We start from the raw sequence: 14,564 nt of genomic DNA on the forward strand, positions 1-14,564 counted from the left end.
AAGAAATGCTAGTGTCAACCAAGCAAGTAAATTCCTAGAAGAGACTCTAAAATTACTGATATCAAACATCTGTAACAGGATATCCTACAGACCGTAGAGCTTGTGACTGAATCTGCTGGATTTTTTATGGGTCTGTGATAGGGTATTAAAGTACTTTGAAAGAATCAAGGGATGCTTTTGCAGCAGCATAATTCAAGAGGTAAAGGACTGAATTGTGGTCTACGTTTTGATGGGACTTGGGCACTGCTTCTTTATGATGTTTGGAGAAACCACTGCCTCTGTGTGCATAAAGAATAAATTACCTTCCTATGACTGACTGGTATGATTATATGCCATTTGTGCAGTACATGTGAGAATTTTGCACTTTGTGGCCTAATGTTGTTCCTGATCTGTTGAAGCAGTTAGTCTTTGGTCTTTTTTTGTAAGACCTTTTGGATACACTTCTTAAAGGACAATGCCCTCCTGCCATAAGATTTTACTCTAAATAAACCATACATTATGCTTGACCTTACAATACTTTTTGCTCTAACATTCAGAGGTCACCATTAGTGATTCAAAGTTAGCAGAGGTAACAAAAACGTTTTCTTGAGCTGGAGGACTGTGCTGATGTGCAAGCCAGAGCAAAGCTCTGAAAGAGGCCAGTGATTGCTTTTAACTAATCAGATGTTCTGAAAAAGAAAAACTATTGTTGCCAAAGAAATAACAACAATGTAGGAGGAAGGTGGGGGGACCTATATTAAAAAATGGAAATTAGACAAGGACAACTCTCTTTTCCCATAAAGCAAGAGAGAACTGGATACCTGTCTTTTCTGAAAGACAGAATGTTGCTGGGTGCTAATATGAACAACTGAAAGAAAATTTAATGAAGCTCCACCTTTCAGGGACCCTGCCATCAATGTTTTGTTCTCATGCCAAACTCCTGGACTATAAAAATCTGCCTATAAGCCAAGAAAAAACACTTCCCTGAAAGGATTTTCAAGTTACCGCTCCATGGCAAGATGGGAATAAAAAGGGGGGGATCATTTTGGATCTTCTGCCTAATTTGGAGTTGTTGCAAGGGCAAAGAACCTGTTCAGATAGGTAAGAAAAAAATCTAATTCTCACATTACTTACTCTCATTTTGCTCTCCATAGGTGAAAAATAGAGTTGACAAGTTAAAATGTGTAACATATTCATGTAAGAGCTGTTTAACATGCTGTTTATTCATGCCAGACACTGTTTAACATTGTACATTTTCATCCTTATTGTCAACCATTTAAGTATTTTACTTTTTTACTTCCATTAGTAGGTAGTGTATCAACTATTTTATGTCCTAAGTGACTAATCTTTAAGAGGAGACCCTCTGGATGCAGGTTGCATCACAAAAAAAAAAAAAAAAGGTGATATCCTTTTCAACACATTTCACTTATATTTTTTATAGAAGGAGTATGTATCATAATGCAGCTAGACTTGATTGACCAGCAAGAAATGTTGCATTAGGAATAATCACATTTTTTGTGGTCTGCTGCACTCTTATCTCCTGGTTTGATTTTGAATGTCTTACACTTTTCCCAACTGCTTAATGCACAAACAATTGATGTAACAGTTATTGCTGTCTTAGTAATTCTAGCAATTCTACTTCCAAGAATAGCCAAACTTTCTCATTTGCCCTCATTATTGTGTAGAAAAGTGCTAAATTGCCCTACTCCACTTTAGTGCTACAACAACCTATGGCAAATAACAGTCCCTTTAAAAAGGGAGTGTTTCTGTAAGGACTTCATGGCACTTGAGTTTGTGTTGCACATTTCTAGCATTAAGATCTGAATTTCTCAGTTTTCCCCTGGTGGTTCTTAGGCAGGAATATTCAATAATATTTTAGAATTCACTGAGTGCATTAATTTTTTATTACATTGGTTTTTTATTTGATCTGTGATGGATGATGCTATTCCTAAACAAGCTACCTAAACAACACAAAGAAATTTGCCCATTTTCATTTGTCATTCTTTCAGATGAGCCTAGAAGAAATGCTAAATGCATTTTGTAGCAAACATATATGATTTAATTCAGGGTAATTCATGTTGTCTTTGTGAAGCTCAGTGGCATGAAAATGACTTTCTGCAGTGATATCTTATATGCACTTAGGGTATGTATCTATGCATTTGACAGAGGTACAACTTAGAGGTCCAAAACATGAGTTTTGGTTGAGAAGAAAGAACAAGTAGCTCTTAGCTGACTGCTGAAGGTGGTAGCAGCCTCAGCCATGAGACCAGTGGCTGCTGTTTTGCTGTAGTCATGACACCTATTATATCTCCTGGAAGGGACTCAATACAAGACTTTGGATGGGTCTACTGTGTAAATACAGACACAATCTTTATAGACAATGGAGAGATGCATGCAGTTTTGAGAATCTTGTTAGGCAGATATGTAAGGTAGGGAAGCTGAACCCATTCTGCTTCACTGTTAACCTAAAGGAGCCAGGGCTAATCTGCTTACATTGGAGGTATCTCTGTCATTGACTTCAAAAGATCAGGGAGATGAAACTCCTTCCCACAAGCTAGTATCTTCCAGGAGTTATTATTTTTGCCCTTTGAAAAATCTCTCCTTTATTATTTTTCAACAAAAAAAGGGCAAAGCACCTCAAATGGGGTGAATTTCTAAGCTCTCTTCCTATGGCTTTTTCTTTAGTCCAGGTCTCTACTGTTGGTAGGAGTGAATGTGCCACCTGGGGCAATTTCCACTTTCATACATTTGACCATGTTAAGTTTACTTTTCCTGGAACCTGCACATATGTCTTCGCTTCACACTGCAATGACAGCTACCAGGACTTTAACATTCAGATCAGACGCAGTGACAAGAATAACTTCCTGATCTACTTCACTGTCACCATTGATGGAGTGATCTTGGAGGTGAAGGAGACAGGCATCACCGTGAACGGGAACAAGTGAGTAAAGACTGTACTGTTGTAAGTTGGGCACAATTTTAAGGGCAGTCCTCATGAGAAGCACAGAGTTCTTCTCCTAGCATTTAATTATGAAGGCCTAAGGCAATCTTTGACTCTGGGAAAACCCCTCACAATCTTGTTGGAGAGAAAATTGCAAGCATATGGGCTGTCTTGACAGCCTTCTAGAAACAACCAAATATAGAACAGCATTCGTCACTAGTGGTAATTATAGCACCAAAGCCCATATGTGTCTTCTAAGTCAAAGGGACAAGAAATCTCTTAAATTTTAGCCATTTTCTGAATTTCTAAGTTTTTTAGACTGTGGGAAAACGAACAGTAATCGTCTTGATAAGAGGGAAAACTAATGTAGGTCTGAGTCGCATCAGCAGGTGAGTAACAGAACAGAGCTCTTTTCACATCTCTGCAAATCCCAAATGTCAAGGAAATCCTGGAGGGATGATGATAATCTGCAGTGTCCTCATGCAGAGGGCATTTTCCCAATATTGTCTTCTTGTTCCTTATAAAGTTTTGGGTTAGGTCGTAGGATATGTAAACAAGCAGAGCTCCTTTGGTATCTGTTGAATGGGTAACGTAGTATCAACAAATGTCCAAAATACATTGTGTTGTGGATTAAGGTCGGTCAAAGGTCACAGTGGACAATGTGATCACACCTAAATTCAATGCATTGGATGGATGGAGGCTGATTTTGAAAAGAGTGTTCCCACATCTTATTTAGTTTGTTTTGACTCTAGGTTTTCTTCCTATATCTCTGTGAGCATTACATCAGTCTTTTTTTTTTTTAATGCAATCTCTTTTGTTCCCTCCAATTTCCAGGATCCCCATGCCCTTCAGCTTGAAGAGCATCCTGATTGAGGACACCTGTACTTACTTCCAAGTCACTTCCAATCTGGGCCTGACACTCAAGTGGAACTGGGCTGACACTCTCCTAGTATGAACAACCAGTTAGTTGTTTTTCTCCTGGTGAAACTCATCAATGATGAAAAGCAGAGCTGGATGCAGGCACTGTGTTAATGAAAGAAATTGTGGGAGAGAGGTGTCACTGTATCCATAAACTGATAGGGAAATACCAAACTAGGTAACAGTTTTGTGGAGCAGGGTCCTGGAGTTCATGGAGTCACAACCCCTAGGCATTTCCAGCTGATTTTATGTGACAAAAGTTGCCACTGTTAACCCTGGATGTAACACATCTGTAATTACTTCCTTGCTCCTTGGGGCACTGACAGCAACACAGCTAGTCCCTCCAGCTTTGACTTGCTAATTACCCTCTGTTTCATGCACATCTTGCATGGGAAACTAATCTGTGTGACCTTGTTCAGGCATTGGCCTCTGTCATTCCAAAGCCATGCTACGAGAGAATTCCCCTCTAAAGATCTACCCTATAATATCCTCTTCTTCAACAGTGTATTTACACTTTTGTGCGTGAACACTTATCCTTCACAATCAGGACTGAGATTAACTAAGTGGAACTTGCGTGTCATGTTTTACAGTTCAGAGATAGAGAGAGGGTAAAAGGTGAATAGAGAGAAAAAAAACCAGGAAGCAATCAAGTGATACTGAAATTCTGATTTATTGAAGTATTTGCTTCCCTCCTTCCCCTGTACTAATTAATACCTAAAATACTGAATGCAGTACCAGTACATGATTGCAGAGTGGACACAATTTTAGGGTGACACACTTGTAGGAAAAGCATCGCCTTTTTTTTTTTGTGGACGTGAGTGATGCCAGTACTATCCTCCAAGTATGTAAGAGTGATTAGGTGCTGTAGTTTTATCTAGCAAGGCAATAGTGTGCTAACCTGGATCTTTATTTCCCCTAACTATGGGCAAAACAAGTAATGCTGGGCAGACCCATCCCTAGAAGTGCTATAAAGGTTTCCATTTACCCTATGGACTGGAAAAACTCTTAGATATGGCTAAGAGCTACCTAGAGGGTGCTTCTTTGCAGCATCCAGCATTAGAGCACAGTTATCTGACCTGCCTGGAGAGGAGCTGTGGTACCATGAAAGAGGTACAAAATGTCTATATACCAGTGTCTCTATACTAGGAGACACTGGTTCAAGGATTAGTCCAGTGTTCAGCATGCTTCACTTAGGTCTTTAGTAGCTAGGAATGACAGTTGCTAGAGGATTATCTTCACATTTGAATTCAATCTGTCTACAGGTAAGTTTTATGACAGCATTGTAAAAGAAAAGGAGACTGCTACAAATTGGGAATGAGCATTTCTGCATGAATGACTTTGTAACGTGCTGCTGATGTGGAGAAAAGCCTTTAAACTCTGTGTTTCCTCTTTTGTAGCTGGACCTGGAAGAAACATATAAAGAGAAAATATGTGGTCTATGTGGGAACTATGATGGCAGTGAGAAGAATGATTTGATTTTGGATGGTAGGTCATAAATACAGCATATTCCACACAGAACAGACCTCTTAATACATGACATAAAACTTGATATCTGTATATTTAGCAGGGTTTTGGATTTCCTGACAGGCACATGAACATTTTCATATACAGGAGATGTATTTTAAGAGCTTTTGGGATGATCTGGGCTTCTCTGCTCTTTTCAAACTTGCAAGAGTCTCAAACCTCTTTGACCCAAATTAATTGCTTGGCTATCCTGCAGCAACATTGCCAGGTTTCCCATTGATAATAACATACTTTAAAGAAATGCACGATTGTATTTTCTCTTCTTCCATTTTAATCATTCTGCCTGTGATTATTTTTGTCTCTATAATGAAATGAAAGCATCAGAGAAATCACAGAGATTTCATTGAGCATCTTGGAAGAAACTGTGGTGCCATCCACTGACACCTTCAGATATTACAAATAGCTGAGGCTAAGTCCTGCAGAAGGTTGTATGAGTGAAGAGAAACCTGCATCTTGAGATATTAGCTGCAGGACTGAAGCCAAGGTAATAACAATATGCCTTAATATAATACCTTGGCTTCTTAGGTCACCAGAAGAATATGGTCATCTACCTCACCCATTCAAAAAGAATCCTGAGGTTTGATTAAAAGTACCATTTGTAGTAATATATTGGGGGGTCATTTTCATATTTTGTATTAGGTATTGAACACATTTTAATCATGTTTGTGCCCTATACTTCACAAGTGCAATATGTGAAAACTAAAGGTGGCTCAACTTTTTATGAAGAAACAGTTTTCTACTGAGAACCATTGCTCTAAGAAAACCAAACTCTTCTCATATGCATCTTGTTCCATATAAAACAGATTCCCATGCCTGGGGACCACATGGCCTACCACATCTTTCCTGAATACATTTTTCTCTCTGGAATGAGCAGGCAGAATTCAGTATACTTGTCCAGGCTAAAATCCACTGCATGTAAGGGTTCAAAATTCCTCATTACCTACAGACTCTTTCCTCTTATCAGGAAGAAAAATCCCATATCTACATGAAGTAGCTCATCTTGAAACTTTGTTCTTTATGTTCTTTAATGTCAGTTGAGATCCTTGGAAAGTCATGTGGCTCCAAGAGCTCAGAGCTTTAAAAGATCACCTGTTTCCAAAAACATTAGTGGTAAAGCATCTGAAAACAATGCTTTAGTGGAAATAATTAATATTTAGGGGACTGAGTTAGTATAGGAGAATAGATCTGGTCAGGAATCTGTCTATTAAACATTAGGGGGGGGAGGAAGGTAGAGAATGTTATAGAACATACAAGCCTAAGGCTTTACATTAGGTTCTGATAGTAGAAGGCAAGTTAAAATGTATGACTGTTATACATGCAAATACAAAACTCTGTAAGATCAAATACACCCTAAACAAACCAAAGTTTTCGGAAATGATGAGATGCAATAGAAAGGTCAAGAGTTTCATGTGATTTTAAATTCCCAAGCTGACAGCAGGCCTTGATACAAGTGTGCCATATTCCTGGCTCTAGCTCAACAGAAGTTATATCAGGCTATCGGCCTTTATAATATGGATGCTGGTTAAATTTGGGCTTTTGGTGAGGTGCATACTGCCTTAAAGACCAAAAATTAAGTGCATCTTTATAGCCCATTAACTGGTCTAAAGAATTGCAGGCAGTTACTGACATGCATCTGGGGATTTTGCAGGATATAAAATGCATCCAAGACAGTTTGGGAACTTCCACAAAGTAGAGGATCCATCACAAAAGTGTGCTGATGTGAGTCCAGATGACAATACTGGAAGACATCCTAGGAGGAAAGATGATAGATGCAGTATATATGTAAGTATGTGTGACCAAGAAGTACAACCCCTCCTGAACTACAGTGCTGGAGAAATTGTGTTGAAACAAGTGCTAATTACAGAGCAAGCACTAAACTGAGTTTTTCAGGACTTTACACATGAATTTGAGCAAAATGCTGAAAGAATATCCTGTTATAGTGTTAGAGAAATAGATAGCGGGAGAATGCACAATTGAATGACAGCTTCCAGTCCAAGAAAAAACCTCATGACAGAAAGTTAAACTGGATAATCTCCTGAGATCCCTTCCAACTTGAATTATCCTGTGGCCCTGGAATTTTGTCATCAATGAAATCTTGTATATCCATAAACCCGAGAGGTGGTCAAATGTCAAGTATAGTTTTTCTTTTTTTTTCTTTTTTTTTTTTTTTAAACAGAAAAAAAGATGCAAGAAACTTATGTCCCGTTTTGGAAACTGCCCCAAAGTGGTTGCATTTGATGACTACATAGAGACCTGTGCTGAAGATATGTGTCACTGTGCAGCTAATTCTTCTCACTCTGATCTGGTTTCCAGCTGCATATGCAGCACTTTAAACCAGTACTCTCGAGACTGTGTCCTGAGGAAGGGAGACCCTGGAGAATGGAGAACCAAAGAACTCTGCTGTAAGTAACTACTGTTCTGGAGATTTCTCTCAGGTTAGACATTTAGGCAAGTATTCTGATTCCAGTGGAGCAAAGCTAGGGGCTCTGTTAACTACTGTGAATCAATCTGTAGAAGTACTTAGGCAGAAACATTGTTAGTGGAAAAGCTTCTACAAATTTAATTTGATTTTGCCTCTTGAATTAGAACTATACCTTGATGTAGCCCCCCTCCTTCTTGCAAGTAAGTTTTCTCCAGTTCTTTTTTTGAATTTTACCATGCACAGTTAAGTCATAAATAACCTTGTTTCAAATGTTGACAACTAGACAGAAGTAGTTACTGAAAAGTATAATATGTTTGTATTTAGCTTATCCTGTGCTTTCTTACTCAGTAGTCCAGTTACCAAGCAGGAAATAACTGTAAATCCAGGGGGAAAGCTACAGGTAGTTCACCCAAACTGCTGGTGTGGATTGGGATAGAAAATTCATGCCAGAATGACTACAGCTTCAGGCAAAAATAAACTATTATGACTCCATAAATGAATCTGGTGTTCATTGCTTCTATCACGACATCAGCCAACCTTGAGCTAGTAAGATAATGTAAAATAGCTCATATTTCCCAGCAGTACTGTTTTGTCCGCAGGTAAAGTAAAAGTGGCCATAAAAAGTTCCTTTAGAGGTTGAACAAACATGACATATCTGGACAGAAGGTCTTGCAAATGAGATAAGCAGGAAAGGAGGAAGAAGGAGTCAGGTACAATGATTTGAGAGATCTTATAAGTACATCATTAACAGACTCCATTTTCATTTGATCCTGCAGATCAGGAATGCCCAAACAACATGGAGTACATGGAATGTGGAAACTCTTGTGCTGACACATGTGCAGATCCAGAAAGGAGCAAGATTTGTAAAGCCCCATGTACAGATGGCTGTTTCTGTCCTCCTGGTAAGGCAGTTCACTTCTCCCAGTGATCACACACATCGGGGGACAAAGGGGAGGTTGTTCCCTTTCTTTAGCATTTTACGCAACAAATAAACTGTTTCTTCTAGCATAATTTAAAAACTTTCTTCTTGGAAGAACCAGATCTCTAAAGATTCAAGATCCTGACACTGGAGGAGGAAAGGGAAAGATTTCTAAGTACAAGGCAGAAAAAAAATTGTGCAGAAGTAGAAAGTAAGAATTCTTACTCTAGAAGTAAGAATGTAGATGAAGATGTCTGGTGAGGTGCCTCCCTGTTGTGAGACTAGATCTTGATCTAGGTTAAGTGACACATAATATAAATGCATTTCCAGGTATGTGCATGTGTAAATTTGTACATGAAATAGAGTCTAAGATGAGGTTCTGGTTTCTGTTAGATTCACTATTAGAAAAGAATGGAAACTGGCTTACATCCTTGCAATCTGACACTAGATAATCATGTGACAGAGGAAAAATTTCATAACAGTAAACATTCTTTGAGTTCTTCATTGCTTTCATTTGAGCTCTAGTAAGAAATATTTCCCATCCATTAACATCTGGGGTGTTTTCCTTAAAACGTATCCCATTCGTTCAAAGAAGTGCTGAATACTCCTGAGTTTTTTTCCGTACTCTAATCTTCCTTGATGGAAGACTTTCCCAGACTCACCAAAGCAATATTAACTAGCCAATGTGTCTGAACAGGAACGATCCTTGATGACCTCAGTGGCAAGAAATGCATCCCCAGAGGCAGCTGCCCCTGTATGTTTCAAGGCAAAGTCTACTCATCTGGAGGAACTTATTCCACTCCCTGCCAAAACTGGTACTGATGTGATCCTGATTGCACTAACAAGGCAGAAGTATTTACTTCTGAGTATTGATGAGTTCCATTTTGTACTTTTCTCATTTCTTTTTTCCTTTTCCCGATATTTATCTTAAATAACAATGCAAAGCTTGGGTCTGAATTTCAACAGTACAGGAAAATTTAGAGGTAGTCCTCAACCTCACACAGTTATTACCACTCTCACTTGAAAATGGTTGTGAAAACTGAGCTCGAGATTTCAGAATGCAGAAAAATGAGACTCTTTGCTGATTAATTCAGAGACATTGGCCACTAGAGCGAGGCGAGAAGTCAGACCATGTTAATAAGTGACATTTCCAACAATCTCTTGTTTACAAAGACTGTATAAAGGCCTGGATCTCAAAAATCATGATCCTTGAAAATGATTTGATTTAGAAAAAATCTGGTGGCTTGAACCCATCTCCACTCCGCACTAGCGAAAGTTGATACAACTTTAGGTATATTACTCTCAAAACAGCTTTATTTCTTGCTCTGATACCCATCTGGTGAATGAACAGTTGTATATGTTATTTGAGCTCCTGTGACACAGTATCATTTCTTGACCATAGGCCTGACCTTCATGTTAGGAAGGAATGAAATGTGCTGTGATGCATGATGGGGTAGATGTTCTGAAAATTCTTTCAGATTAATATTTCCTGCAATTTTGAGTAACTGAAATTAATGGGCTTTGGGTGGTTCCCATCTAGCCACGTCCTCACTTACTCCTCTCAAAGCCTGAGTCTATGTGGCAGGACTGTTTTCCTCTTGTGTGCACAGGTGTAAGAATTATAACTGCTTGTTATCTCAGGTCCTCCACAATTAGCTGCCAAAATGTTGCATCAGCAACTTGCTGAATAGTTGCATCAATAGCACAAAATGTTGCAAGATCCTGTTGGAAGTTCTTTCTTTCCTTAAAAGGTCAAGTAAACAATTTAGGCCCTGAAAAACATTTCTTGCTTGACCACCTCAGTGTCTCTGTGAGGGAGTTAGTTCAAAGCCCAGGGCATTTCAATCTCTCATTGAGAGTCATTCAAACTTCACACTTTAAGGGCCTTAAGTCTTCTTCCCACCTGGTTTTAATGAGAAGACAAGGTAAAAAGACAAAGAGAGTGCACCTGTGCAGATTCAAATGGCATATCACCTTTTCTCCCTTGAAGCTGTGTTTATTCTAACTGCTGGTTTTTGGGTTTTGCACAGTACTTGCAAAGGAGGCCACTGGAGCTGTATCTCTCTGCCCTGTTCAGGAAATTGCCACATAGATGGAGGATTCCATATAACAACATTTGATAACAAGAGATTCAATTTTCATGGCAACTGTCATTATGTCCTAGCTAAGGTATGAGCAATCTCCCATTTCACTCCTAAATCTCTTGAGTAGCATAAGGCATTAAACTGTGCTGGAGCTTTATATGACTTAATTTAATTAAATGACACCAGTTCAGCAAAGCACTTCAACACATACTCAGTTTTAAACCCCATAAATTTTTGAATTTGCAAAGAATGGCATGTCAATTGCTGATGCTTAGCTTCAAAGTTTTGCAGCTTCAACATAGTTGTATTTTTTTTAATTGAAATTATTTTCTTAATTGATGTATTAGTGTAGATTTAAGCATTTCTCCTGAAGTTTTCTTTATGTGTGATTGTCAAAAGGAAGTGGATGAGCAAAAATTTCCACAAAAAGGTTGAATATGGCTGTCTGCAAATATGAGATCCACACAGGCTGATAGCAAGGAAACAGAGTGCACAGGAAAGTTAATGAACATTATTGATTTTGGCAATGAAATACAGTTTGCAGTTAGAGATCAAATACTCCTATTCTTTCCTTATTCCATCTTAGCCTTTCAGAGATACTTTTCCCCCTTCTAGCTCCCATCCTGTAACAATGTCTGCACATCCCTTTTTTTATGTCTTTTCAGAACAGGGATGACACAATTGTGGTGATTGGAGAGATCATTCAGTGTGGGACATCAAAGACAATGACTTGCTTAAAGAATGTATTAGTCACACTAGGAAAAACTGTGAGTAATTGGCTTTAATTAGTGACACATAATAGATCACTTTTATTCGGGTTCAAATATGTGATTTCTCTAACACAGTGGACTCATTTTGGTCTGTTGCTGTCCTGAGATGGGAAGATTAATACCAGCAGATGATGCAGTGCATGTGTTTGTTAGGCTTGTCCTGTAAGAGTTATTTCCTTTCCAGTTCTTTTGGATTCTTTTCCATTTTCTTAAGAGGTAGATGTCTAAAAATCCTCCTAGTCAAGTTTCCTTCTCTTTTTCATGACTTCAAACTTTTTCATTTGTTTATTTTTGAAAGATTGAGTCTTTTAAAAGAAAAGATCCCCTTTATTTTACAACAGTTCTGAGTCCTCAGGTTTTTCCTAATGCAGTGACTGAAGTAGCAGAATTCTCCGAATGAAGGCCAAAGGCTTCTACTGAAAATTATGGCATGATTCACACTAAATTCAGAGGAAGCTGAGTTAGGATTGGTATTTATACACTCCTAAAATTATACAGATCTATTTGGCACACCTGGAATTTAGCTATTGCAGTCCTAACCTTGTTAGAAGGTTTGACATCCTAACCTACTTCTATGGTCAATAAAGGTAGATGGGGATCTCCAAAGGACAAGTTAAGTCAACCCACCTAAGGTATGAGGTGTTCTTTTGGAGGGGCCTATCTCCCTCCATTGATTACTGAGGGAGTTTGAGTCAGATAGTTCTCATTTTGCATATGTTACATTTCCAATGAGATGGATCCAAACCTACACAGAACATCTCACATGCAGTTCTCAAAAAGATGGCTCACCTTTTAGGTGTATGAGAGCATTCAATCAAAGCTGTTGATTATGGAGAGGGGTTTTCATTTTTTGTTAAGGCCTAGAGATTTTCCCTGCATTATTTTATGGTGTCTGGACACTGAGTTACATTGACCACAGAGGTGATCAAGTTCTGAAGACACTATTCCTTGATGCTTAATGAAGTTTGTCAGGTCTGTCATGTCATATGCATTCACTATTGCTGGCTTTTTTCTTTTCCCTGCAGACTATAAAAATATGTTCCTGTGGAAATATCTACATGAACAATTTCATTGTGAAGCTGCCAGTAAGGAAAGGTAAATGCCCTTCTTCACAGCTTCCCCACAGTAGCCTACATCTGTTTGCAGAAAGGATTCCTGCTCCTTTCTCTGAAAAGAACTGATTCTGCTCATTGTTAGGTGAAGACTAGGCTAGGTCTGGGACTACCTGGGAATTCCTGTGTTACACTGGACGCATTGATAAATGGATATTCCTGTTTACTCAGTTTCATAAAAATTTGCAAGTGCATACGTTCCTTTTTTTCTTTCTTCTTTAGGTGGCATCACCATCTTCAGACAATCTACATTTTTCATCAAAATCTTAAGCTCAGCTGGAGTACAGATTCGAGTGCAAATGAAACCTGTAATGCAGCTCTCCATAACAGTAGATCATTCTTTTCAGAATCGTACATCTGGTAGGACACACCATCCTCTTTCAGTTTTCTCTTAAACTGAGTTATAGATGCTTATCTATCTCTTTAAGTGAACAAAATATTTGATTTTATATTCACTTTGGTATGTTACAGCTGCTGGTTAGATCTGTAGCTGTCCTGAAACAAAGCATTGGCTAAATCCTTCAATTTGCTGAAGAAAATTAGATCATCCTTGTGATGTTTTGTGTGTGCTGGTCTTTTAGACTCTGTTTAAGTAGGCCTTCATTAGAGACTTGTGAAATACAGACAATGTACTGGGGTTTGCCACCAATCTCCTGTTTACATCATTTAAGCTTTTTGTGCTTCTGTTTCCTATCAGTGAAATAGGATTACATTCTGTCTTTCTGACCCATTTTTTTTGTCTTTTGTTATTTTCTTTGCTTATAAGCCTTTGGGGAAGATACTTCTCTGTCTGCTAGTGTTTACTGAAGCACATTCAAGCAGCTTCCAATCTCTGTGCTATCACTAAGTGCTACTGTAATACAGAAAAATAATAATTACACTCTAAAGACAGTGTCTTATCTGATTTGTGGGAACATCAGGAAGTCTCTGAAGAAAAATGGGTTTCTCTTAGGCAAGGTCCATTATAGAGCTGAGTGTTCATCTAGAAGCCATTCCTTTTTCCATGCATGTAGTAATCTCTTCTTTTCTTTCCCCACTACCCCCCCACACGAGGTCTTTGTGGCAATTTCAATAACATCCAGACTGATGACTTCAGAACAGCCACTGGAGCTGTGGAAGATTCAGCTTCTGCTTTTGGTAACTCATGGAAAACTAGAGCCAGCTGTTTTGATGTTGAGGACAGCTTTGAAGATCCTTGTTCGAACAGTGTGGATAAAGGTACCATGATTTTCATCTCTAGTTTATCAGTGCTAAATAATTTTCACATGATCAAAAAAGCTTTAGAAATCTCATAAACATCAAAACCCACTGCCTTTGAGGCTATTACTAGAGAGGACACATTGGGTTTTGCAGGTCTTTAAGATTACAACTTTGGTTTTAAAACAAGAAACAGCACTACTGGAGAAAGAGAGCCAACACCTTATTCACTGATGACTTGAAAAGCACACGCAACATCAATGAGAGTGATTTAGGTTTAAGGTGGAGCATACTTGGTTGTCAACATTTGGACAAGTTCTGCATCCAATCTGGTTGCTACAGCTGAAGTCAAAAGGAAGAAGTTATCAACAATACTGACTTAGGCAAGCGTTGTACTGTAATAGGTGCCCTGTCCAATTTATCACTCTGACTGGATTTGGATATATATAGGGTTCAGACTGTGCTCTCCTAGGTATTGTCACATGCTATTAAAGCTGCAGCTCCCTGTTTATTACATGCTTGATGTTATTGCTTGACTATAAAAAATTATCTGACTGTAAAGAATTAGGAAAGTTTGATAAAAGCCGATGCAAATGGGAAGGTATTGTAGATGTTCTGCAAATCCAGCTGCAGTAGTAATGTTAGCACTTGGAAAGTGAAACCTTCCTTTTAGGAAGATGGCTGCTCACCCATCAAAC

The 14,564-nt window shown here is 38.6% G+C and overlaps 1 protein-coding gene across 1 annotated transcript in view; it reads left to right on the forward strand.

Annotated features, from left to right (window-relative positions):
* LOC108494638 (mucin-5B) overlaps positions 1 to 14,564 on the forward strand; it is a 45,921-nt gene that overhangs the window by 1,727 nt on the left and 29,630 nt on the right. The window contains exons 2-14 of the mRNA XM_017809420.1: positions 882 to 1,080; positions 2,665 to 2,920; positions 3,755 to 3,869; positions 5,236 to 5,323; positions 7,011 to 7,144; positions 7,539 to 7,764; positions 8,561 to 8,686; positions 9,401 to 9,518; positions 10,734 to 10,872; positions 11,453 to 11,554; positions 12,583 to 12,652; positions 12,892 to 13,029; positions 13,723 to 13,887. Of these exons, the coding sequence (XP_017664909.1) occupies positions 999 to 1,080; positions 2,665 to 2,920; positions 3,755 to 3,869; positions 5,236 to 5,323; positions 7,011 to 7,144; positions 7,539 to 7,764; positions 8,561 to 8,686; positions 9,401 to 9,518; positions 10,734 to 10,872; positions 11,453 to 11,554; positions 12,583 to 12,652; positions 12,892 to 13,029; positions 13,723 to 13,887 (1,759 nt within the window). The 5' untranslated portion in view covers positions 882 to 998. The remainder of the gene's footprint in view (positions 1 to 881; positions 1,081 to 2,664; positions 2,921 to 3,754; positions 3,870 to 5,235; positions 5,324 to 7,010; positions 7,145 to 7,538; positions 7,765 to 8,560; positions 8,687 to 9,400; positions 9,519 to 10,733; positions 10,873 to 11,452; positions 11,555 to 12,582; positions 12,653 to 12,891; positions 13,030 to 13,722; positions 13,888 to 14,564) is intronic.

Source organism: Lepidothrix coronata, unplaced genomic scaffold, assembly GCF_001604755.1.
Source record: "Lepidothrix coronata isolate B3197 unplaced genomic scaffold, Lepidothrix_coronata-1.0 Scaffold1, whole genome shotgun sequence".
In the NCBI taxonomy this organism is placed as follows: Eukaryota; Metazoa; Chordata; class Aves; order Passeriformes; family Pipridae; genus Lepidothrix; species Lepidothrix coronata.